General features: G+C 42.4%; 2 protein-coding genes across 3 annotated transcripts in view; both read right to left on the bottom strand.

Annotated features, from left to right (window-relative positions):
* LOC311120038 (choline transporter-like protein 4) overlaps positions 1 to 164 on the bottom strand; it is a gene marked incomplete at both ends in the record, with an annotated part of 38729 nt that extends 38565 nt beyond the window's left edge. Inside the window, one exon of the mRNA XM_084157805.1 lies at positions 119 to 164. Coding sequence (XP_084013931.1) covers positions 119 to 164 — 46 coding nt within the window. The remainder of the gene's footprint in view (positions 1 to 118) is intronic.
* Positions 165 to 1167: 1003 nt separating this feature from the next.
* On the bottom strand, positions 1168 to 21843 carry LOC311106493 (histone-lysine N-methyltransferase EHMT2-like; the record flags this gene model as incomplete). Of its 2 annotated transcripts, none has more annotated exons than XM_084148841.1 (27): positions 1168 to 2046; positions 3599 to 3774; positions 3985 to 4063; positions 4196 to 4282; positions 5523 to 5638; positions 7150 to 7227; positions 7335 to 7647; positions 11609 to 11763; positions 12023 to 12127; positions 14044 to 14145; positions 14543 to 14665; positions 14968 to 15074; positions 15313 to 15395; positions 15731 to 15955; positions 16191 to 16501; positions 16747 to 16890; positions 17481 to 17617; positions 17845 to 17952; positions 18066 to 18186; positions 18318 to 18389; positions 19470 to 19598; positions 19731 to 19810; positions 20146 to 20224; positions 20431 to 20648; positions 20774 to 20941; positions 21074 to 21140; positions 21802 to 21843. In XM_084148841.1, the coding sequence occupies 27 exons, from the start codon at positions 21826 to 21828 to the stop codon at positions 1866 to 1868; spliced, it is 3591 nt and encodes a 1196-aa protein (XP_084004967.1). In that variant the 3' UTR covers positions 1168 to 1865. The 2 variants fall into 2 exon arrangements, with proteins under 2 accessions (XP_084004967.1, XP_084004966.1); XM_084148840.1 differs by having other exon boundaries at positions 13984 to 14145; positions 21802 to 21828.
* Between the last annotated feature and the right edge of the window lie 1673 nt (positions 21844 to 23516).

Genomic DNA, 23516 nt, shown 5'->3' on the forward strand with positions numbered 1-23516 from the left:
GAGACAAATAAATAAACATTTTTCATTGAAGAAATATGACCGAGAATATGACACTATTCTGTGAGGTTAGACAAATACTAGTCCAGGTAACGTAACCGGCGATGTGAAATGTACTCACCATATTCCGACGACTCCGAGCTCTCATCCTTCAGGTTTTTACCCATTTCATATCCTTTCCTCCACTAGTTTATAATCGTCTAAAACGTCCAAATGGCCAGGTAAATCAAGTCCAAGTTAAATAATCAAAACAAAAGTATAAAACAACGTCTTAAAGGGTGTTACCTACACTTAATGCACATAAAAAGCAAACTTGCTTTGAAGAAATCTTTCTCCGTCGCCCTCCAGTGACTAGGATTGTGACATCACGAACGCACCTGTTGTGTGACGCGCACCTGCCTGCAGGCGTGGTGTAGCATTCCCGTCCCTTGGCCTCCCTTTACTAAATGCCCCCTGCTGTTTGATGGGCCTGCACGTAGTAAATGAAATGACATTTTTCGGATTATTTGGCTGTATGCCTATATAATACATTTCTATTTAAAATACCCGAACGAACACATCTGATGACATTTCAGTTGAAAATGATCAAATTGTGTATGATAATGTTTGAGACATAGAGAAATACAAACATTTTATTTAGATGTTTGATGGAGTGACATTTCCTACCATCACACTAAGAGCCCTTCCTTATTGCTTTGGATATGTTTAATATCTCGCCTATGTTCTTCAGTTCACCACAACATGAAACCTGGCACAACCCAACCAGATAGTGTTTAACATAAAGAAGGCTGTCAAATTGACTTTTCTGTCAGTATTACTGAAGAAGTTATAAAAGCAGAGTTCATACTCCCTTTCCCATCATGAGTTGTAGAAGATTGCAATAACCATGAATTGGGGCAGGGGAAGGAAAGCATGGTTGAATAGTGAAGTGTCACCTATTCAACACGTCCCAAGAACTCTGTCAAAGACCAGATTAAGGTGCTGTTCAGAGCCTAGTCTCAAACTCAAAAAATAAAGTTACAGATGGAATGTTACATTATCTCAACTACTTTTTAGCAAACTATGCAGAAATTAGAACCACAAATTCTCTGGATTGTCTGGGCTGCTTGATATTCAGTGAGTTGTATGAAATGCAACACTGCTGAAACAAATGACAGTGGATCCATTAGTCAATTTTGAATCAAATTTATTAAATGACAAAACAAAACAATAATTTTGTATAAAAACAGACATATTCAATATGATCACAATACTACTCAAGTCAGCTGTCAGTAACTTCTTCAATTGCTTAACAGCAGTAGATGGTATCATGGTAGAGTACTATTTTTTTTATTTTACCTTTATTTAACTTGGCAAGTCATTTAAGAACAAATTCTTATTTACAATGACGGCCTACACCGGCCAAACCCGGACGACGCTGGGCCAATTGTGCGCCGCCCTATGGGTTTCCCAATCACGGCCGGTTGTGATACAGCCTGGAATCAAGCCAGGGGGTCTGTAGTGACGCCACTTGGGCTCCCGAGTGGCGCAGTGGTCTAAGGCACTGCATCTCAGACTATGTACTATGAAATTAATTGTTGAGTATGTATTTGGCACAGCATGTGGTGAGCATAACTAGCATAGCATGCTGTAGTGCCACTGTCTCATGGCAAAGGGGCATAGCAACATTACAGTAAAAAAAAATAAAAAATACTGTACTGTATGAAAGGGTCTTACACAGAAGACACCCTTTTTTCAGTCATTTATATCCGATACATGGAAAAAGTTAAGGCTTGTTTACCACACAAACAATAACTGTACAAATTCATACAAAATGTAAGAGTGAGTGCAAAAACGGAGAAATACATGCAACAGGCCACAGGGAAAGCCTAGAAGTTTCCTAGCATGGCAAGCCCAGGGTCAGTCTCCGATTCTGGGCAGGTCTCCAGTCGAGCGAGCCTGCTCTGCTCCAAGGCAATGGCCTCCGCTGAGTGTTTGCATTTCTCTGATCCACACTGGCAGGTGAAGTATTTACTCTTGATGTCCCAGAAGCGGTCTCCATAATCAAACCTGTGCACACAGAACATTGATCAAATTCTCAGCCTGGAATTACAATGTACACTACTGTTCAAAAGTTTGGGGTCACTTAGAAATGTCCTTGTTTTCTAAAGAAAAGCAATTTTTTTGTCCATTAAAATAACATCAAATTGATCAGAAATACAGTGTAGACATTGTTAATGTTGTAAATGGCTATTGTAGCTGGAAACGGCTGATTTTTTATGGAATATCTACATAGGCGTACAGAGGCCCATTATCAGCAACCATCAGTCCTGTGTTCCAATGGCACGTTGTGTTTGCTAATCCAAGTTTATCATTTTAATTGGCTAATTGATCATTAAAAAAACCTTTTGCAATTATGTTAGCACAGCTGAAAACTGTTGTGCTGATTAAAGAAGCAATAAAACTGGCCTTCTTTAGACTAGTTGAGTATCTGGAGCATCAGCAACTGTGGGTTCGATTACAGGCTCAAAATGGCCAGAAACAAATAACTTTTTTCTGAAACTAGAGTTGCAAAGAAAAAGCCATATCTCAGACTGCCCATCTTAATATTTTCTTTTTATTGGCCAGTCTGAGATTTGGCTTTTTCTTTGCAACTCTGCCTAGAAGGTCAGCATCCCGGAGAGACTGGTGTTTTGCGGGTACTATTTAATGAAGCTGCCAGTTGAGGACCTGTGAGGCGTCTGTTTCTCAAACTAGACACTCTAATGTATTTGTCCTCTTGCTCAGTTGTGCACCGGGGCCTCCCACTCCTATTTCTATTCTGGTTAGAGCCAGTTTGCGCTGTTCTGTGAAGGGAGTAGTACACAGCGTTGTACGAGATCTTCAGTTTCTTGGCAATTTCTCGCATGGAATAGCCTTCATTTCTCAGAACAAGAATAGACTGACGAGTTTCAGAAAAACTTTTTTTTGTTTCTGGCCATTTTGAGCCTGTAATCGAACCCACAATTGCTGATGCTCCAGATACTCAACTAGTCTCAAGAAGGCCAGTTGTATTGCTTCTTTAATCAGCACAACAGTTTTCAGCTGTGCTAACATAATTGCAAAAGGTTTTTTTAATGATCAATTAGCCTTTTAAAATGATAAACTTGGATTAGCAAACACAACGTGCCATTGAAACACAGGACTGATGGTTGCTGATAATGGGCCTCTGTATGCCTATGTAGATATTCCATAAAAAAAATCAGCCATTTCCAGTTACAATAGCCATTTACAACATTAACAATGTCTACACTGTATTTCTGATCAATTTGATATTATTTTAAATGGACAAAAAAATTGCTTTTCTTTCAAAAACAAGGACATTTCTAAGTGACCCCAAACTTTTGAACGGTAGTGTACGTCAACATCATAAATCAGTGGAATAAACAATATACTCAGGCCATTTTATTTCTGGTGCAAGAGAAGTGATACATCGAATAGATGCTACTGTTACTGAAAACGTGGTGCCAAATCATGTTGTTTCCACTCTGCTTTCCTAAGGCAGTATCAAAACCACTCCATTGGGCATCCATTTTGTGTCTGTGGCTCAGATCCACAGTGTGTGTGCGGTGCAGCCTCTCACCCTAGCTCCTGTCCTGTGAGGATGTCTCGGGAGCTGAAGAAGGCGATGCGGGGGAAGCGCAGGTCCTGGTGCAGCATGAACACCCGCACAGGGATGATGTTGGGGTCGCACAGGTGGTTGATGAAGCGGCTGATGTTACCGTAATACCGGGCATCAATGCAGTACACCTCCCCGTCCTTTAGAGGGAAGGAGAGAAAGAGGGAGAGAGGGTTGGTGATGTACTGAGTTACATTGGTAGATCAGTAGTCTGTTTTTAAAACGTATCTCTGTGTCTAAATGACAGTAAAGTCTAAACGTGTTGTATTCAGCGCATGTGACAAATACAATTTGATGTATTTTATTGTTTTGATGTGTAATCCCTATGAGAGGAAAAACAGATGAGGTACCTTGTTGTCCAGGTCAAAGAGGTAGGAGTCATCTTCTCTTACATCTGCCTCTGCGTCAGAGATCAGTTCTCCTACATATCTGTGTGGAGAGAAATGTTACTTACATCTATCAACAAGACAATTAACTAATTGATAGAACGGGTAAGACACATTAGATTGGCTAATAATACTAATTTCCTTTAAATAACCATTCCCACGCACACACACTTACTCGCAGATGAAGCTGCCTTGGGGAATGTCCTGTAGAGCCCGAACTCCCCATCCCATCTTCTCTGTCCGGTACAACTGGAGACGCACCCTAAGACCAAGATAAAGTATACAAGTGAGTAAGAGATGAGGGTACAGTCATAGATACAGTGCCTTCAGAAAGTATTCATACTCCTTGACTTATTCCACATCTTTTTTTACAGCCTGAATTCAAAATGGATTAATTCTATTTTGGAGGTGACCAAGAACCCAATGACCACTCTGACAGAACTACAGAGTTCCTTGGCTGAGATGGGAGAACCTGCCAGAAGGACAACAGTCTCTACAGCACTTCACCAATCTGGGCTTTATTGGAGAGTGGCCAGACGGAAGCCACTCCTGAGAAAAAGGCACATGACAGCACACCTGGAGTTTGCAAAAAAGGCATGTGAAAGACTCAAAAATGTTACTTTTTGGCCTGAATGCAAAGTGCTATGTCTGTAGAAAACCAGGCACAGCTCATCAACTGTCTAACACAATCCCTACCGTGAAGCATGGTGGTGGCAGCATCATGCTATGGGGATGCTTTTCAGCAGAATGGACTGGGAGACTGGTCAGTATAAAGGAAACAATGAATGGCGCCAAATACAGGTAAATCCTTGATGAGAACCTGCTTCAGAGTGCAAATGACATTAGACTTGGGCAAAGATTTACGTTCCAACAGGACAATGACCCCAACCATAAAGCCAAAGAAACGCTGGAATAGCTTCAGAACAAGAACGTTAAAGTCCTTGTGTGGCCCAGCCAAACGCCAGACTTGAATCCCATTGAAAATCTGTGGGAAGACATGAAGATTGCTGTTCACCACCACTCCCCATCTATTTTAACAGAGCTTGAGAAAATCCCCAAATCTAGATGTGCAAAGCTGATACAGACATACCCAAGACAACTCAAAGCTGTAATCACCAGAGCTTGAAGAATAAAAATAAAATAAAAATGGGCAAATGTTGTACAATCCAGGTGTGGAAAGCTCTTACTTACCCAGAAAGACTCACATCTGTAATCACTACCAATGGTGCTTCTACAAAGTATTGACTCAGGGGTGTGAATACTTATGTAAATTAGATATCTTTATTTCATTTTCAATAAATGTGCTAACATTTCTAAAAACATGTTTTCACTTTGTCGTTATGGGGTATTGTGTGTACATGGGTGAGAATTTTGAATTGCGGCTGTAACAACAAAATGTGGAATAAGTAATGGGGTATGGATAATTTCTAAAGGCGCTGTATATAAAATTGTGTTGTAATTTGATTTCAATGTGTACAGTGGTGTAGTAACACAGCTCTTACTTGATGCCCGCCTGCACCACTCTGTTCTTGCAGGTGCGGAAGCAGGAGCACCCCAGGTTACATTCAAATATGAGAGGCGGTTCGATTTTATTGAACTCCTGGAGCAACCGGTGGTCCTGGTAAACACAGAAAACACATGGGTGAAAGAAATCAACATAAGATACTGACGAGCTCTATAATTAAAAATAACTATAAATATGTTGTCCCCCACAAATGATGCAGCGTCCCCACTTGGGCCTATCAGTGCAATTTTATAAATGCCGGATCTCTATGGCAAGACACATCATTCACCCAAGTTTTGTCAAAATCGGGACGGTGGTGTCAGATATTGGTGCGTGACTAACGTACATACGGAGACAGATCCATAGTCCCCCCCCTACGATTTGATTGTGGGGAACAATAACGATATTTTAGCCCTTCACCGTGAAAATAGAAATAAGCTAAAGAAAAAGGACAGAGCCCTCCAAACGACCTCGCCAGTCTTTCGAGAGAGATGGCTTGGTGACAGCTTGGTAAGTAAATTCTGTCTCGTATTACTACTGGGTGCATCACTAACCATGATCAAAAAAGGCAACAGTAAACATGTAGTCCCCCACAAATGATGCAATGCCCCCCTTGGGCCAACCAGTGTAGTTTTGTAAATGCCAGATCTCTATGGCAAGACACATCATTCACCTAAGTTCTGTAAAAATCGGGCCAGTGGTGTCTGAGATATCCCGTGGGTTAGCTAGACACATATCCCTGAGCATGTGTGCAAAATTTCAGCACACTGAGTCAAACAGATCAAGAGATTAAAATGTGCCCGTTATAGCGCCACCGTGTGGTCAATATGAACGCTTGTACATATGTTTTCGCAATGTGTACTAAATTGTGTTACAATACGAATATCCTTCACTGATTTATATGCATTTATGTGCCAGGCCACGCTCACGTGAATGTTTATTGGTCAATAGTTGCCATGTTGTTTTAGGTACTCTGAAAAATATTGCATTGAAAGACCTTTGTCCATAGATGCCACATACACTATATATACAAAAGTATGTGGACACCCCTTCAAATTAGTGGATTCGGCTATTTCAGCCACACCCGTTGCTGACAAGCGTATATCAAATCAAGCACACAGCAATGCAATCTTCATAGACAAACATTGGCAGTAGAATGGCCTTACTAAAGAGCTCTGACTTTCAACGTGGCACCGTCATAGGATGCCACCTTTCCAACAAGTCAGTTCGTCAAATTTCTGCCCTGCTAGAGCTGTACCGGTCAACTGTAAGTGCTGTTATTGTGAAGTGGAAACATGTAGGACCAACAACGGCTCAGCCACGAAGTGGTAGGCCACACAAGCTCACAGAACAGGACCGCCGAGTGCTGAAGTGTGTAGCGCGTAAAAATCGTCTGTCCTCAGTTACAACACTCACTACCGAGTTCAAAGCTGCCTCTGGAAGCAATGTCTGCACAATAACTATTAGTTGGGAGCTTCATGAAATGGGTTTCCATGGCCAAGCAGCCGCACACAAGCCTAAGATCATGCGCAATGCCAAGCGTCGGCTGGAGTGGTGTAAAGCTCGCTACCATTGGACTCTAGAGCAGTGGAAGTGGGATGTAAAATAAATCATGCGTCACTAACCTTGTCGTACCAGCAGCGGATACTGAGCTGTCCACACAGACAGTTGCTGGAGGAGCAGTCGTCTGTGCAGCTGCAGTGCTGAGGGACAGAGACAGACACAGGTTTATAGAAAGGCAAGATGCATGCATGTTCAATGATAAGTATCATATGTATCATCTAAAAGTGTGTGGTGTTACCGTATGCACCTGTAAGTGCGTGATGTTGCGGTCGATGTTCATGGCTGAAGTCTCACAGTTCTCTGAGACATACTTGTAGTCTGAGGGACATCCCTCATCATCCACTGCGTTCACACAGGGGATAGGCACATTCTCATACCCCTGGGCTACGTCACTGCTGATGATCTTCTCTGTATGAACCATACGATTGGCTATCCCCCTCCGCAGCTTCCTGTTTATCTGGAGTGACACCCAGACGGGCGAATCGGAACGCGCCAGAGAAAGAGGTGTGTCCCCTTCCCTGTTCATGATATCGATGTCTGCCCCCCTAGAGAGGAAGAGCCTGTAGAGAGGAAATAAGCAAACAAAGTGTTAAAGTTGCCCTTAGGCACAGATCTAGCATCAGATTACCCTTCCCATATCCTAACCTCAACCATTTTGGGCGTAAAATACTCAACTGACTTCAGATCAGTATCTACGGACAAATTCCAAACTACCAGACTATAGGAGTGACTAGGGCTGTCATGAAATTTTGTCAGTGATCGTCAAGCAAATAACTGCTGGTCTCATGGTAATTGACCGTTAATTAACATAAACACATTTAGCATCTCCTGGCTTCCACACATAGCTTACAAGCCACTGATGCAGACCTTTGGAACATCTACATTTGAAAAAGTCTATTAAATCCATTAAATGTAGCCTACACCATCACAATAAATCCATTATTTATTTTAGACAGGTCTAAAGAAACATGATAAGAAGAAAATGCTGTCTATTTCAGAAGAACATAATAGCATACTCTGAGTTGTCCTTATGTTAGACCCTGATCTGGCTATGCCATATGGCTGTTGGCTACACTAGTTCATTTATCAGACAAGATTTGCTTAGAGTATGAAGAATACAATTGAACATTGCTGAATAAAATATAAATTATATTTTCTCCAAACTATTTGAGGGAGTAAGCACATGCGGCTTTTCTGTGTTGAGCGGTTAACAAAGAAACATGTACTCCTATATGCTTAATTTAGAGTTATTTATGTAACTTTAGTTGTGATACAGATGTTGGGTTATATGCTTTGATTTTTAATACATTCTGATGCGACTGTAAAGAGGATTTGAAAAAAGTTGCATGAAAGGCATGAGCTCTGCTTTGGTTTTTGACAAGCACTTGATAATGCCTCAAATTTCCCGGCTGCATCCCCTTTGTGTGGCCATAATCCCCCTAAAAGAATGCATGCCTTTTGCGGCCAGTGGCTGTTGTGCCCTTGGGCTGAATATAATAATTATAATTCCCTTCACCCCGCTGCGTGCTGAAGCACCTCTCACTTACATGGCTCTCAGTCACGTGATCGGGTCTTTCTCACAGACTACAAGTGAAGACAAACACGTCGGGGACATAACTGCGTGCGTCCTTATCCAATTCCGAGGCGCATATTGAAGATATTGGAAGAATTGTCCACATTTACTTTGTCAGCCAACAAGATGAGTATGCCTAACAAACAGCAAAAGCACTAGCCTATGTCAATCTACTATCCCCCATAGTACAAAAGTTGACTTATTCTATTCTGTGCGAGAAATAAATATTCCAAACATAGTCCGGGTCAGTTGTGAGATGAGATAGATCCCAAATGAATACAACCACTAGCATTAAAAAACCTGTTTTACGCAATGAGCCTGATGCAACAGATGAGAAAGTTTAGCTTAAAATGTTGATAAACTATTAGGCTATCACATTATAAGCGCAGCAATGCGCACACGGCAGTTGGCTATAAGCGCAAATGTTCCATTAGCAGGAAAACACCATTCTCAAAAGTGACCACAAATGCGATTATGCATGTAATGCTTTTATTATAAAGGTGCATTCTTATGGTGAAAATTATCTTCCCCAAACTTGAAACTCACATGTATCTACACCGGTTGTAATGCGGATTAATGTGCTTCATTTTAAGAAGTTATTTGGCCACTTTAGTTGTGATACAAACCTTATCAAAACATATAGGCCTATGGGCTAGGCTACATGAGGTGTGCGACTATGATTTGAAAAAGTCACCCAAAAAAGCATGCGCTCTTTGCCTTAAGCTGGGCATCATTAACAAGTGATAATATACAGTGCATTCGGAAGATATTCAGACCCCTTGACTTTTTCCACATTTTGTTACGTTAAAGCCTTATTCTAAAATGGATTTTAAAAATTATAGTTCCTCAATCTACACACAATACCACATAATGACAAAGCAAAAACTGGTTTTTAGAAAAAACAGAAATACCTTATTTACATATGTATTCTGACCCTTTGCTATGAGAATCAAAATTGAGGTCAGTTGCATCCTGTTTCCATTGATCATCCTTGAGATGTTTCTACAACTTGATTGGAGTCCACCTGTGGTAAATTCAATTGATTGGACATGATTTGGAAAGGCACACCTGTCTACATAAGGTACCACAGTTGACAGTGCATGTCAGAGCAAAAACCAAGCCATGAGGTCGAAGGAATTGTCCGTAGAGCTCCGAGACAGGATTGTGTCAAGGCACAGATCTGGCGAAGGGTACCAAAACATTTCTGCAGCATTGAAGGTCCCCAAGAACACAGTGGCCTCCATCATTCTTAAAATGAAAGAAGTTTGGAACCACCAAGACTCTTCCTAGAGCTGGCCACCCGGCCAAACTGAGCAAGGACCAGATGGTCACTCTGTGGAGATGGGAAAACCTCCCAGAAGGACAACCATCTCTGCAGCACTCCACAAATCAGGCCTTTATGGTAGAGTGGCCAGACGGAAGCCACTCCTCAGTAAAAGGCACATGACAGCCCGCTTGGTGTTTGCCAAAAGGCACCTAAAGGACTCTCAGACCATGAGAAACAAGATTCTCTGGTTCGATGAAACCAATAATTAATTATTTGGCCTGAATCCCAAGCGTCACATCTGGAGGAAACCTGGCACCATCCCTACGGTGAAGCATGGGGGTGGCAGCATCATGCTGTGGGGATGTTTTTCAGCGGCAGAGACTGGGAGACTAGTCAGGATCGAGGGAAAGATGAATGGAGCAAAGTACAGAGAGATCCTTGATGAAAACCTGCTCCAGAGCTCTCAGGACCTCAGACTGGGGCGAAGGTTCACCTTCCAACAGAACAACGACCCTAAGCATACAGCCAAGACAACGCAGGAGTGGCTTCGGGACAAGTCTCTGAATGTCCTTGAGAGGCCCAGCCAGAGCCCGGACTTGAACCCAATCAAACATCTCTGGAGAGACCTGAAAACAGCTGTGCAGCGACGCTCCCCATCCAACCTGACAGAGCTTGAGAGGATCTGCAGAGAAGAATGGGAGAAACTCCCCAAATACAGGTGTGCCAAGCTTGCAGCGTCATACCAAGAAGACTCGAGCCTGTAATCGCTGCCAAAGGTGCTTCAACAAAGTACTGAGTAAAGAGTTTGAATACTTATGTAAATGTGATATGAGTTTATTTTATACATTTGCATACATTTATAAAATCCTGTTTTTGCTTTGTCATTATGGGGAATTGTGTGTATATTGATGAGGGGGAAAAAACAATTTAATCAATTTTAGAATAAGGCTGTAACAAAATGTGGAGAAAGTCAAGGGGTCTGAATACTTTCCGAATGCACTGTATCATTCACAAGTGATAGGCTAATGTTGTCACCCATCACACTCTCCTTGATTTAATCTTGTCTTTACATATACTAAATTGTGGATTTTTTAAATTTATTTAGAATGGACAATTATCATGCAACAGTCTCGAAACAGGGGCAGCGGGAAAAAAATACATGTCATCTATGCACTTAAATAGCGAATGGAGGACACTTTTCCCGTGGTTCATTTTCATGCCAGCCAGGTAGGCTATACTCCTGTTTTAAAGATATGCAATGTGCTTAATATTAGGAAGGTTGAGAAATAAATATAGTAGGTCTAGCCTATAGAAAGCTGATGGGATCCTCCTCTTTTTAGGAGGCCATCACTCTGTTTTCTCACGCAATTGCATAGCCTATAGAAATGTTGCGCAACATGAGCTCACGGGCTCTCATGATTTTCGATTATATTTGCATTGACGTCAGAGTGATTAGAGGGACAATACAGTGCTGAGTACCAGGCAGTTAGAAAGTTTGGTAGGCTACTAATAACCATCACCAGCATCAGAGCTTGGAGAAGCCTAATTACCGTGACTAAACAGTCACATGGAATTTGACTGCCATCATGACTCGTGACCGCCGGTGTGGCGGTAATAAGGTCACTGTAACAGCCCTAGTAGTGACCGATGTATGCGATTGACAGGGTATTGGTCTACTCACGTTACACACTCGAGGAAACCCTCCCTGGAAGCGATGTGTAGGGGAGTGTCCCCGTGCATGTTGACAGAGGACAGCGGGCAGCCGGCGTTCAGCACCATCTCTGCTATCCCAACACAGCCTGCGAATGACGCCCAGTGGAGACACGCATTCATCTCCTAATAGAGAGAGCGAGAAGAAGAGATTTTTATCATCCCAGAGGGACTTTGATCACAACAAATTAATGGATAGAAAGAAAGGTTTGGAGTACTACAACCAAAATTACCTACACCTTCAATAAATCAAGTATCAAGAAGCAAATGCTGTCGTTTCAAGGATTTGTGACATGCCGTGCCTATAAATCCTCCACATCCTCCTTCAAAATCAGTTTGGCCATTGTATGCCCATATGTTGTTATACCAGGACAGAAAGACTAACCTTGTCCTTCAGGGTGACATCAGCCCCCCTGTTAAGCAGTGCTCTGATGACCTTAATGTGCTTGTGCTCTGCAGCCCAAATGATAGGAGTCCAGCCTCCACTATCCTGAGAGGGATGTACAACACAATGACTCAGAGGGTTAGGGGACTGGACTATACAATGGTATTCAAGCCAATACAGCCAAACACAAGTGCTATGGTTCAGTACAGTACATGGAACTGGTAGATAGATTAAACATACAGTGCTATGAAAAAGTATTTGCCCCCTTTCTAATTCTCTACTTTTGCATAATTGTGATACTTAATGTTATCAGATCTTCAACCAAAACCTAATAGTAGATAAAGGGAACATAAGTGGACAAATAACACAACAATTACATATTTATTTCATAATCAAAGTTATGCAACACCCAATTCCCCTGTGTGAAAAAGTAATTGCCCCCTTACACTCAATAACTGATTGTGCCACCTTTAGCTGCAATGACTCCAACCAAATGCTTCCTGTAGTTGTTGATCAGTCTCTCATGTCGCTGTGGAGGAATTTTGGCCCACTCTTCCATGCAGAACTGCTGTAACCACCACGCTTGACCTTTGGTATGATGTTCTTACTGTGGAATGCAGTGTTTGGTTTTCGCCAGGCATAATGGGACCCATCTCGTCCAAAATGTTGACTCAAGTTTGTCAAAAAGCACCTGGATGATCATCAAGACTATTGGAAGAACGTTCTATGGACAGTTGATTCAAAAGTATAACTTTTTGGACGACATGGTTCCAGTAATGCCTGGCGAAAACCAAACTCTGCATTCCACAGTAAGAACATCATACCAAAGGTCAAGCATGGTGGTGGTGGTGTGATGGTTTGGGGATGCTTTGCTGCCTCAGGACCTGGACGACTTGCCTTAATAGAAGGAACCATGAATTCTGCTCTGTATCAGAGAATTCTACAGGAGAATGTCAGACCATCCGTCTGTGAGCTGAAGCTGAAGCGCAGCTGGGTCATGCAGCAAGACAATGATCCAAAACACACAATCAAGTCTACATGAAAATAGCTAAAAAGCAACTAATTGGAAGTTTTGGAACGGCCTAGTCAAAGTCCAGACCTAATCCCAATTGAGATGTTGTGGCAGGACTTGAAACGAGCAGTTCATGCTTGAAAACCCACACGTCACTGAGTTAAAACAGTTCTGCATGGAAGAGTGGGCCAAAATTCCTCCACAGCGACGTGAGAGACTGATCAACAACTACAGGAAGCATTTGGTTGGAGTCATTGCAGCTAAAGGTGGCACAACCAGTTATTGAGTGTAAGGGGGCAATTACTTTTTCACACAGGGGAATTGGGTGTTGCATAACTTTGTTTATGAAATAAATATGTAATTGTTGTGTTATTTGTCCACTTATGTTCCCTTTATCTACTATTAGGTTTTGGTTGAAGATCTGATAACATTCAGTATCACAAATATGCAAAAGTGGAGAAAATTAGAAAGGGGGCAAATACTTTTTCATAGCACTGTACATGTTTATTCTGGTGGTAATAGTTAACTCAGAGTCTATTGACTAATTAAGAACTACAGGTAACTAACATTACCAAGTGACACATGATACAGTATCTGTTATTGGGTACATTGAATAATTACTATACCTACAAAGGAAGGTGTTAGTGCTACGCAGAGTGAAGGAGTACTACACTGCAGAGACCCACATAACATACAGAGGGATACATTTTGAAATTAGATAAACTATCTGGTTGGCCTATGTAAACAAAAATAACAGAAGGTTACAACTTCATATTAAATAAAAATAATTATATTATCTTCAACTGTGCATGCATAGTTTTAGTTAGCAGCAAAAAATGTCATCAAAGCAATTATTCTCAGAACACAGACAATGTTGCCATTGGACATGATGCAGTGTGAAGTATGCAGTCGACAAAGAGGGACACAGACTGATAAAACACACACTGACTTGTTGGTTGTTGCCACCCTGTCTAGAACCCAATAGTGTTCCTCTCTCGCTCTGCCCCACCTGTGCGTTGATGTCCACCTGTCCAGTCTCCAACAAAAGGGTGACAATGTCCAGACTGCCCAGTTTAGCCGCGTGGTGGAGACCGGTGTAGCCATCTTCTTCCTGGAGAGCAGAGGAGGGGGAGGAGAGAGGGAGGAGAGGAAAAGAGAATGAGGAAAGGAAGAGAGAATGGAAAAAAACAGAAGAGAGGAAAAGCCAATAGGAGGGGGAAAAAAATCTTCACATTTTAATATTGTCAGACGTGGAGAATTTGATTGCAATCAAGATTGTATTAACATGCCACCTACAGGTCCTAGCTACAGTTAGTCTATAATAGATCTTCCTGTTGACTTCTGAGGTGACTTAAGGTGATGATCAAATTCTTTCAGGTTTAAATCCTTTACTGCTCATGTTTTTAGAGCCGCTACTAGTGTTAGCTAGTCTGCTAAATGGCATATAATATTATTATATTATGTTAGCTGGCCGGCTTTGGTATAGGGGCTGTTTACCAGGCACTCACAGTGTGATAGACGCAGGCTCCACTCTGGACCAGGTACCTGGTCACCTCCACATGGTTGTTGACGATGGCCTCCAGGAGAGGGGTCCTCATAGATTGGTCTTGGACGTCCAGTTTAGCACCTGCCTGTAAATAGACAAGAAACATATTTGAGCACTCTGGTGAATAATAACTGTATGAGTGACACTGATCCATATTGGGGTGAATAAGAGTAAAAGGAGTCACTTTTATCATTGAACATAAAGATAAAGAGCAGGGTCGTATTCATTTGGGCACACTGTAGCAAAACATTTCCAACAGAAAACGTAAACAAGCATTTCTTATTGGACAGTTTCAGGTAGTCCCTCCCTGATTCAGTCCGTTTCCTTCAGTTTGGTGCCTAATGAATATTACCCAGTTGTAATGATTGAAGTGAAAAGTTTGTTCACCTGCACCAGCATGTAGCAGACCTCCAGCAGGCCTCTCTGGGCGGCAACGTGGAGAGCACAGCGTCTGTTCTGGGAGTCAGCCTGGTAGGCTGGGTCTATGCCCTCCACTGAACCAAACAGAGAGAGTAACTCAAGTGGAGGGGTAATTAGCAGCAGTAGGGGTCAATATCAACTCATTCCTTCACTTGCACTTATGTGAAAGAACAGTGGACAACATGAGTTTCCAGAGCAGATGAAGGAGAGATGAGGAGAGCAAGCCACTTTAGACAAAATATGCAATCAGATCAGGAATGTCTATTTTATCTAACAGTAAAATATGAACAAAGGACTCCTTATGACACTTACTGAGCATGAGCAGAACTCTCTGCACCTCGCCCTGCTTGGCAGCTGGATAGAGCTGGCGGGGGTGGAACCTCAGCTTCTTCCTCCTGACCAATCACAACCAAGAATCACCATGTGAGAACAGCTCCTATGTTATGGCTGTCAGAACTCTGTGTAAAATGCATCTCCCCCACATCTATTCCTTGGACTAATCACTGATCCAACACCATCAAATACATTTACCCTACATAGCTTTCCACAATTCAGTCAGTTCAGAAATTTAGAATTTCAACAAAAGGAGGAAAGATGGATGTATTTCAAAGCATTCAAACAGGGCCCAAGTCTAGCTGTAAACAATTCCCATCAATCATTGATTTGCAATAAAGAATTATATTCTATAAGACTTAGACTATTATTAATCTATTTTATTATTTTGTCTCACCTCTCAGTGTCCTGGATGAGAATGGCCTTCTGCAGCGCCGCCCTACTGGGCCCTGGGGGAAGTGCACTGGGACAGACTGGCTTCCCATTGGGCAGACAGAGGGAGGGTCCCACACTGTCCACTGCCCCCTCACCTGGGGGGGCTGTGTTGACAGGCCCTGCTGCCAGAGTGGCTAGGGGGGCCTGCTGATCCGGGTCCCTCTTTACCACCCCACGCATCCTCGCACTGACAGATAGAGAGGAGAAAGAGAGAGTAAGTAAATAAAGGCTGCAACGATTAGGGTGGTGCGAATATCCATTATTTCCATATGAATAGTTATCAAACAATAGACTCACAGACACAAGCTCAAATCAATCAATTATCCACAAATACACAACAAGCAGAGCAAAAGCACCCAATAATTGCACTGCATCCTACACTTAGACATATTACACATCTTTATCTCCCCCTTTCTCCTCACCTGATAGGACCCACCGGCCTCTTCCCATTCTTCAGCGGCCCCATGGAGGCCGCCAGGGAGAGGGCCGAGGGGATGGGGGGTGGGAGGGACAGTGTGGTGGTGGACGAGGCGTTTGTGGTGACTACTGTGGCCGCGGATGATGAGGGGGGGATGGTGACCTCTTGGGCCTCCGAGGCATCCTCGCCACAGTGGGGGCAGAAGAGCATGCCAGTGCCCATGCCCCTGCCCCTCCCAGCCCCCAGCACTGTCACACAGCCCCGGTGGAAGCGGTGGGCGATGCGCTGGTCCGGACAGCACTCTAGGAAGGTGCCCTGGGAGATCAGAGAGAGGGAGGGGTGTGAGGCCAGGTCAAACATATACTGTACATGCACAGACTTATAATGCATCTCAAGTGTCTGCAGTGGCCTCTCTGTGTCTCCTCTCCATCTTTACAGATCTGAAAACTAGGTCTAAGGTGAAAGCAATATGGAGGATGTCTACCTGGAATTTCCTTTCACCTATCCAGTTCTTTGACATCAGATAGTATGTGTGATTGCGGGGTGGCACAAAACCTTACTGCGACACAGAAGTATCCACATCCAGGGCAGCAGTGATGTTTGACCATATGTAACCGATGGCTCTCGCACAGCACAATGAGGGAAACCCGACTGGACGGCCGCATGGTCTCCCCCTTCTGAATGATATTGGTACAGCCCACCAGCTGCGAAAGACAAGAGGGAGAGGGAAAGTGAACAATTGAAAGGGTAAATAAATAACGAGTCGTATGTTGATTCCAAATGCGATATGAGATTGAACAGCTTACCATGTTGCCCCTATATTCATTTAGCAGCGACTACCAAAAAATGGCCGCCACTCCCAAAGAAATGACGATCTTTTTATAAGTACAAAAGATAATGGAGCTATATATTTTTTTAATAAGATCATCTTTGAGAACTAACAACCACCAGAATAAAAACTAGACAGTCACAGAGAATCTAAAATTCCAAAAATGTCATGGCATGGGGCCCCCATTGATTTTGTTATAATGTTTGAGTCACTTAGATTGCAAAAGAACACAGCATAAGCCATGGTCAAATGTGCAGAATTGCAGGAAATTACCTTTTAATCTGCAAACTCTCTCAGCCCCATCGCAAAATGTGTAGCATTGCAGGAAATTAGCTTTAAAACAGCAACATTTTGTATGTGCGGTCGGAGAGCCCCCCCCCCCACGCTAACTTTGCCACCACTGATGATAAAAATCCTAGGGAAAACATAGCTTCATGTAGGCTACATGTGCACAGCCACACACACCTCTCCGTTGACACTCTCTGTGGCCATGCAGAGTCTGTTGGGCCGTCTGCTGGCGCTGTCTACACGTGGTGCCTCCATCCTGCAGCTACACAGAGGCAGCTCCTCCAGACGCTCTGTCTCCCCAGCATCACTGCCTTCTACACAGACATGCAGATATGACATTCGCTCATCAGTGTTCTATGGTACTATTCACTGTAGCATATAATCAGTGCTATTCACTGAGAACCAAATTGTGGCTTTAGTTATGTACGCACATCATGTGTTCACAAGACATCAATGGGAGATTTGTGTCAAAGTTACAGGAAGCATACGCCAAGCTAGACATATGCAGATTGTGTATTGTGTGTGAACACAATCTACCCACCGTTTTGTGGTGAGAGTGTTAGGTTGTCTGTTGCCACGATGTCCAGGGAGCCCAAGGCAACCTCTGTGTACTCGCGGGACCCACCTAGAGTAGCTGCTGCCGACACTGCTGGGAGTTACAACATAAAATAATAATTGACCATCAATAGGGCACTGTGGTGATAATGATAGTGCCGGTGATAAGACTATTTATACAAACGAATAGATCTCCCCGTCACTCACCTCTTCCTGCCTCTACTCCTTCGGCTCTCTCTCTCCCTTTGCCCCGCCCTGGGCGAGTCCATGGCGAATCGCTGCTCCCTTCATTCCTCTGGCCCTGCCTCTGTGGGTCCGACTCTGAGCTCTGAGGACAAAGAGGGTTTGCTTGACTGACAGAGGAACATTGCTTTGACCAAATAGAAATGATGTTCAAGCAAGGGAATCTTATGAAACAAATGATTGTAACTTCCAACTCGGACCGGTAAAACTACTCACATGATCAGACATGTTACCAGACTCCTCTGCATCTCTTTCATGTAGCCTTTCCTCTAGTCCACCATCTTCAGACTGCATAAGGAAAAATGGAAGGTATACATATACCAGTTTCATTGTATCTATTCAAAATCGTGGCTATTCAGCATTAACCCTTTAACTGGTACACCAAGAGAAAAATATCAGAAGAACAATTTTTCTGCAAAATACTATATATGTATTTAGCCTCAGTTTAGGCCATATATGAAAAAAGTGTGTTTGAATGACTTAAACTTTGATAGATAATGCATCGCAAACATCTCAACCAGCCGGTTGCCCAATACAAACTTTGTATTGGAATTTGCATAGACTTTAAATCATCTAAAAAATGACACATGAATTTACATTATGTCTGCTTCATTTACGTTTAATGGAAGATAGGTCTAGTTAAATGAGGACTGACATCAAATATTAAAATAATACATTTGTGTGTCAAAATATGAATAGAATGCATGTACATTTATGCGTTTACAGTTTATATGCTTAGAATACCAGTAAAATGACATGTACTGAATGATATTCTGAAACATATTGAAGATATGAATACTGATATGGATTTGAAAGGATTTTTGTATTTGCACAGACTAAAAATCCAATAACAATATTTCTCCATTGTCCATTATCACTAGCTTTGACTTAATATCGTTCCTTTAAATGCGCAACTCAACCGCCTGGTAGAGCATGTTTTTCAAGAGTTCCTAAAATTGTAAAACAACAACATAGTAATTTAATCATTCTTAAATGATGCTTTAGAGGTCAATAGCATTTTATGTTGTAATTTCCCATTTTATACACAATTAGTACAAAAACAATGTATGGTAAATGAGGTTCGGTTTTGCTCATGTTCACGTCCTGTTTTTCAACCATCTTTGAATCCGTGTTTCAAAAAATATGGGAGTCCGATAATGAAAACCACATGATCATTTTACTAAATGGCATTGGTTGAGATTATAAAATATGCCAAACAAAATGAATATGTTAAATGTCATTTAAAATTGGTTGCTACCTCGCCCGGTTGAGCTGCCTGTTAAAGTGTTAATACAAATGGGTTGTGGCCAAAATAATCATATTTATTCTGTGGTGAGCGTGTTAGTTACATTGATATTAGCCTCTGACCTTGCTGTCGGAATAGGCTGCGTCCGTGTCGTCTCTTGCATAGGGGTTATAGAGAAGAAACTCGTCCTCTTCCGCATCCTCCAGCCAACTGTCACGCCGTCTCGCCGCCTCACGGAGTACACGATCTGCCTGAAATTCAAGTAACAAAAACAAAACGTTAGGTCAGGGTCACTACTTAATATCTCAACATGAGACCTCCTTTAAGCAACTATTATCTTCATGCTATAATAAAGCACTGACACACCCCTGCCCCGTCCTTACCTTCTGCTCTGTGCCTATAGCGCTCTCTGCCTTCTCAGGTGTACCGTCAAAACCTTGGACCAACCTTCTCCTTTTTGCTGCTGCTGAGTAAGAGACACAAAAATTACGTGACAGAATTCAAACTCAACAGTAAGTAATCTTACACACAAACGTTAAAGGAAAGATTCACCCATTTTTTATTTTATATCATATTTGTGCATCTCTGAGCATTGTTCTATTGATTCTCAGGGAAAAACACGTCGTACCGGCTATATTTCTGCCTGCTTAAACGGTGAATAGTTACACATGAAAACATTACATGACCCTGGGAATCGATAGAACATCGCTCAGAGATGTACAAATACAATATAACATTCAAAATGGGTGAATGTTTCATTTAAGTCAATCTAAATGTATGCAATATTTCAACATTGACCAGTATCACTGTCTGTCGCGAAGCTGGTCGTGGGGTCTGTGGGGTTGACTAGCACGATTGCCGACTCAATGCACCTCATCTGAAAGGCAAAGACTCAATGGATCAGATGGTCATGAAGGGGATAATGTGAAAATGTGACAGGAATAAAATAACTTGAGTGGTAAAATACTCTGATTTGTCAACATACTAACTCAAACATAAGATATGCCCTTTTTGATTGATATCACTAAGTGGCTATTCTAAAAAATATAGCGCTACTACCAGCCATCGTCTTAGAAGACTCACCTGTGTTGGGGGAGGTCTGTTCATGGTCTTGCGAGCACGGTGTATCTTTACTGTCTGGCCAGGGACAGGAGGGGGAGAGGAGGATGAGGGAGGTGGCAGGAGAGCTTTACTTCCAGGACCAAAAACACTCATCTTTGCTCTGCCAGAAGGAGAGGAAGTAGAGGTGGAGGAGGAGAGTGAAGAGGAGGATGTGGATAGAAGGGTCTTCGGTGCATGTCCTGTGTGCGGGGGGTCATAGATTAAACCAGATAAACTAAAAAGAGAGAACTGACAAAGAGATAAACATGAAATTAATATTTTTTTGGTCTTGTAACCATGGATACTAGATAGATCAATATTTTACCTGTGAGGGTTCTGCCTGACACAGAAGAGGATGTTGTTGATGGTTGTTCGCTCTCCTCCCCGTTTTTCGAACCGTCTCTCTGAATCTCATGGAGTTGCGACTGTGACAGCATCCCACCCATGGGCAAGGTCTCCTTAGTAACCACTCCTGTGTCGGTACTTGCATCACCTAGGAAACATTCAAAGCCTCTGCATCAATATGCACAGCACAACCCAAATGAGTTTCCATAAAAGCTGTGTATGTATGTATGAACATAGACAGATATGTCTAAATCTATAAATTCTCAATGTACATCCATACCTTCATCCAACTGGCTTGAGAGTCTCACTTCAGGATCAGTTTCCAATGCATCACTCTCAGACAACTCCTAACATTTGGAAAACCAAATACCAGAGTAGAGCCACATATATATCATGCAGATGAAGGAGCATTTTTAATTTATTTGATGTGCAACAGTTGCAGATTACATTCCAAATCATATACTGAATGAATGAATACATAAATGCAACCGTAACAAGACAGATTTTAATATCCATAATAGGTCGAAGTTTTATCCATCTGATGCACAAACTCCAGAGGTTGTGTTGACATCGTAGTGAGTGACACTGGAAAATGCACGCACGCGTAGAAATTCAACTATTCCTACTGTATGAACGAGCCAAATAGGTGGCTACTAAAGTTGAATGTGAAACATTTTAGCACCATTGAAAATGTTGGACACTCAATCACCACAAAATATATTGCAGAATGTTGGAATATTTACTATGAATGTTTTATTGTGAACCTTTACCTCATCTTTCAGAGCCCTTTTCTAGCTATGTGGCTAGCTAATTGTTCATGGGGGGCGGCTGCCTTTATGCTAGCAGAATGCAAGAAACAAGACTTTGCAAGCAAAACAACAAACAACTTCCTTGTAAAGATTGCATTTCGGGTATACATCTTCGAGGTATTGAATAACTGGCAAATTTGCAATGAAGATAGCTGTTGTAAACTAGCTAGACAGCAAATTAAAGCTAATATTTATTTACCTTGGTCGTTTTCTCAGATGCCGACATGTTTCCAAAAAAATTTGACGTATTTGACGTGATGTGCGTAAACGTCCATTCTCCGCCCCTTTGTTCATTGATTCGCAGAGCTGACTGAACTAGTTCCAAGTCAGTTAGCCAAACTCGTAGAAGGGATGTGTACAGTCGTGGTGAAAAGTTTTGAGAATGACACAAATTCAAATTTTCACAAAGTCTGCTGCCTCAGTTTTGATGATGGCAATTTGCATATACTCCAGAATGTCATGAAGAGTGATCAGATTAATTGCAATTAATTGCAAAGTCCCCTTTTGCCATGAAAATGAACTTAATCCCCCAAAAACATTTCCACTGCATTTCAGCCCTGCCACAAAAGGACCAGCTGCCATCATGTCAGTGATTCTCTCATTAACACAGGTGAGAGTGTTGACGAGGACAAGGCTGGAGATAACTCTGTCATGCTGATTGAGTTAGAATAACAGACTGGAAGCTTTAAAAGGAGGGTGGTGCTTGAAATCATTGTTCATCCTCTGTTAACCATGGTTACCTGCAAGGAAACACGTGCCATCATCATTGCTTTGCACAAAAAGGGCTTCATAGGCAAGTATATTGCTGCTAGTAAGATTGCACCTAAATCAACCATTTATCGGATCATCAAGAACTTCAAGGAGAGAGGTTCAATTGTTGTGAAGAAGGTGTCAGGGCGCCCAAGAAAGTCCAGCAAGCGCCAGGACCGCCTCCTAAAGTTGATTCAGCTGCGGGATCGGGGCACCACCAGTGCAGAGCTTGCTCAGGAATGGCAGCAGGCAGGTGTGAGTGCATCTGCATGCACAGTGAGGCGAAGACTTTTGGAGGATGGCCTTGTGTCAAGAAAGGCAGCAACGAAGCCACTTCTCTCCAGGAAAAACATCAGGGACAGATTGATATTCTGCAAAAGGTACAGGGATTGGACTGCTGAGGACTGGGGTAAAGTCATTTTCTCTGATGAATCCTGAGACCATTCATGTGTGGGGTTGCTTCTCAGCCAAGGGAGTGGGCTCACTCACAATTTTGCCTAAGAACACAGCCATGAATAAAGAATGGTACCAACACATCCTCCGAGAGCAACTTCTCCCAACCATCCAAGAACAGTTTGGTGATGACCAATGCCTTTTCCAGCATGATGGAGCACCTTGCCATAAGGCAAAAGTGATAACTAAGTGGCTCGGGGAACAAAACATCGACATTTTGGGTCCATGGCCAGGAAACTCCCCAGACCTTAATCCCATTGAGAACTTGTGGTCGATCCTCAAGAGGCGGGTGGACAAACAAAAACCCACAAATTCTGACAAACTCCAAGCATTGATTATGCAAGAATGGGCTGCCATTAGTTAGGATGTGGCCCAGAAGTTAATTGACAGCATGCCAGTGCGGATTGCAGAGGTCTTGAAAAAGAAGGGTCAACACTGCAAATATTGACTCTTTGCATAAAAATAATGTAATTGTCAATAAAAGCCTTTGACACTTATGGAATGCTTGTAATTATACTTCAATTTACCATAGTAACATCTGACAAAAATATCTCATAACACTGAAGCAGCGAACTTTGTGAAGACCAATAGTTGTGTCATTCTCAAAACGTTTGACCACGACTGTAGGCTAAGTCTGGCATAAGCTTATTCCCACACTTTACAATAATTATGTTGCGGTGGTTTTAGGTAGTCTCCGTATAGGCTATTCCC

Source organism: Coregonus lavaretus, assembly GCF_964263955.1.
Source record: "Coregonus lavaretus genome assembly, chromosome: 3".
Classification (NCBI taxonomy): Eukaryota; Metazoa; Chordata; class Actinopteri; order Salmoniformes; family Salmonidae; genus Coregonus; species Coregonus lavaretus.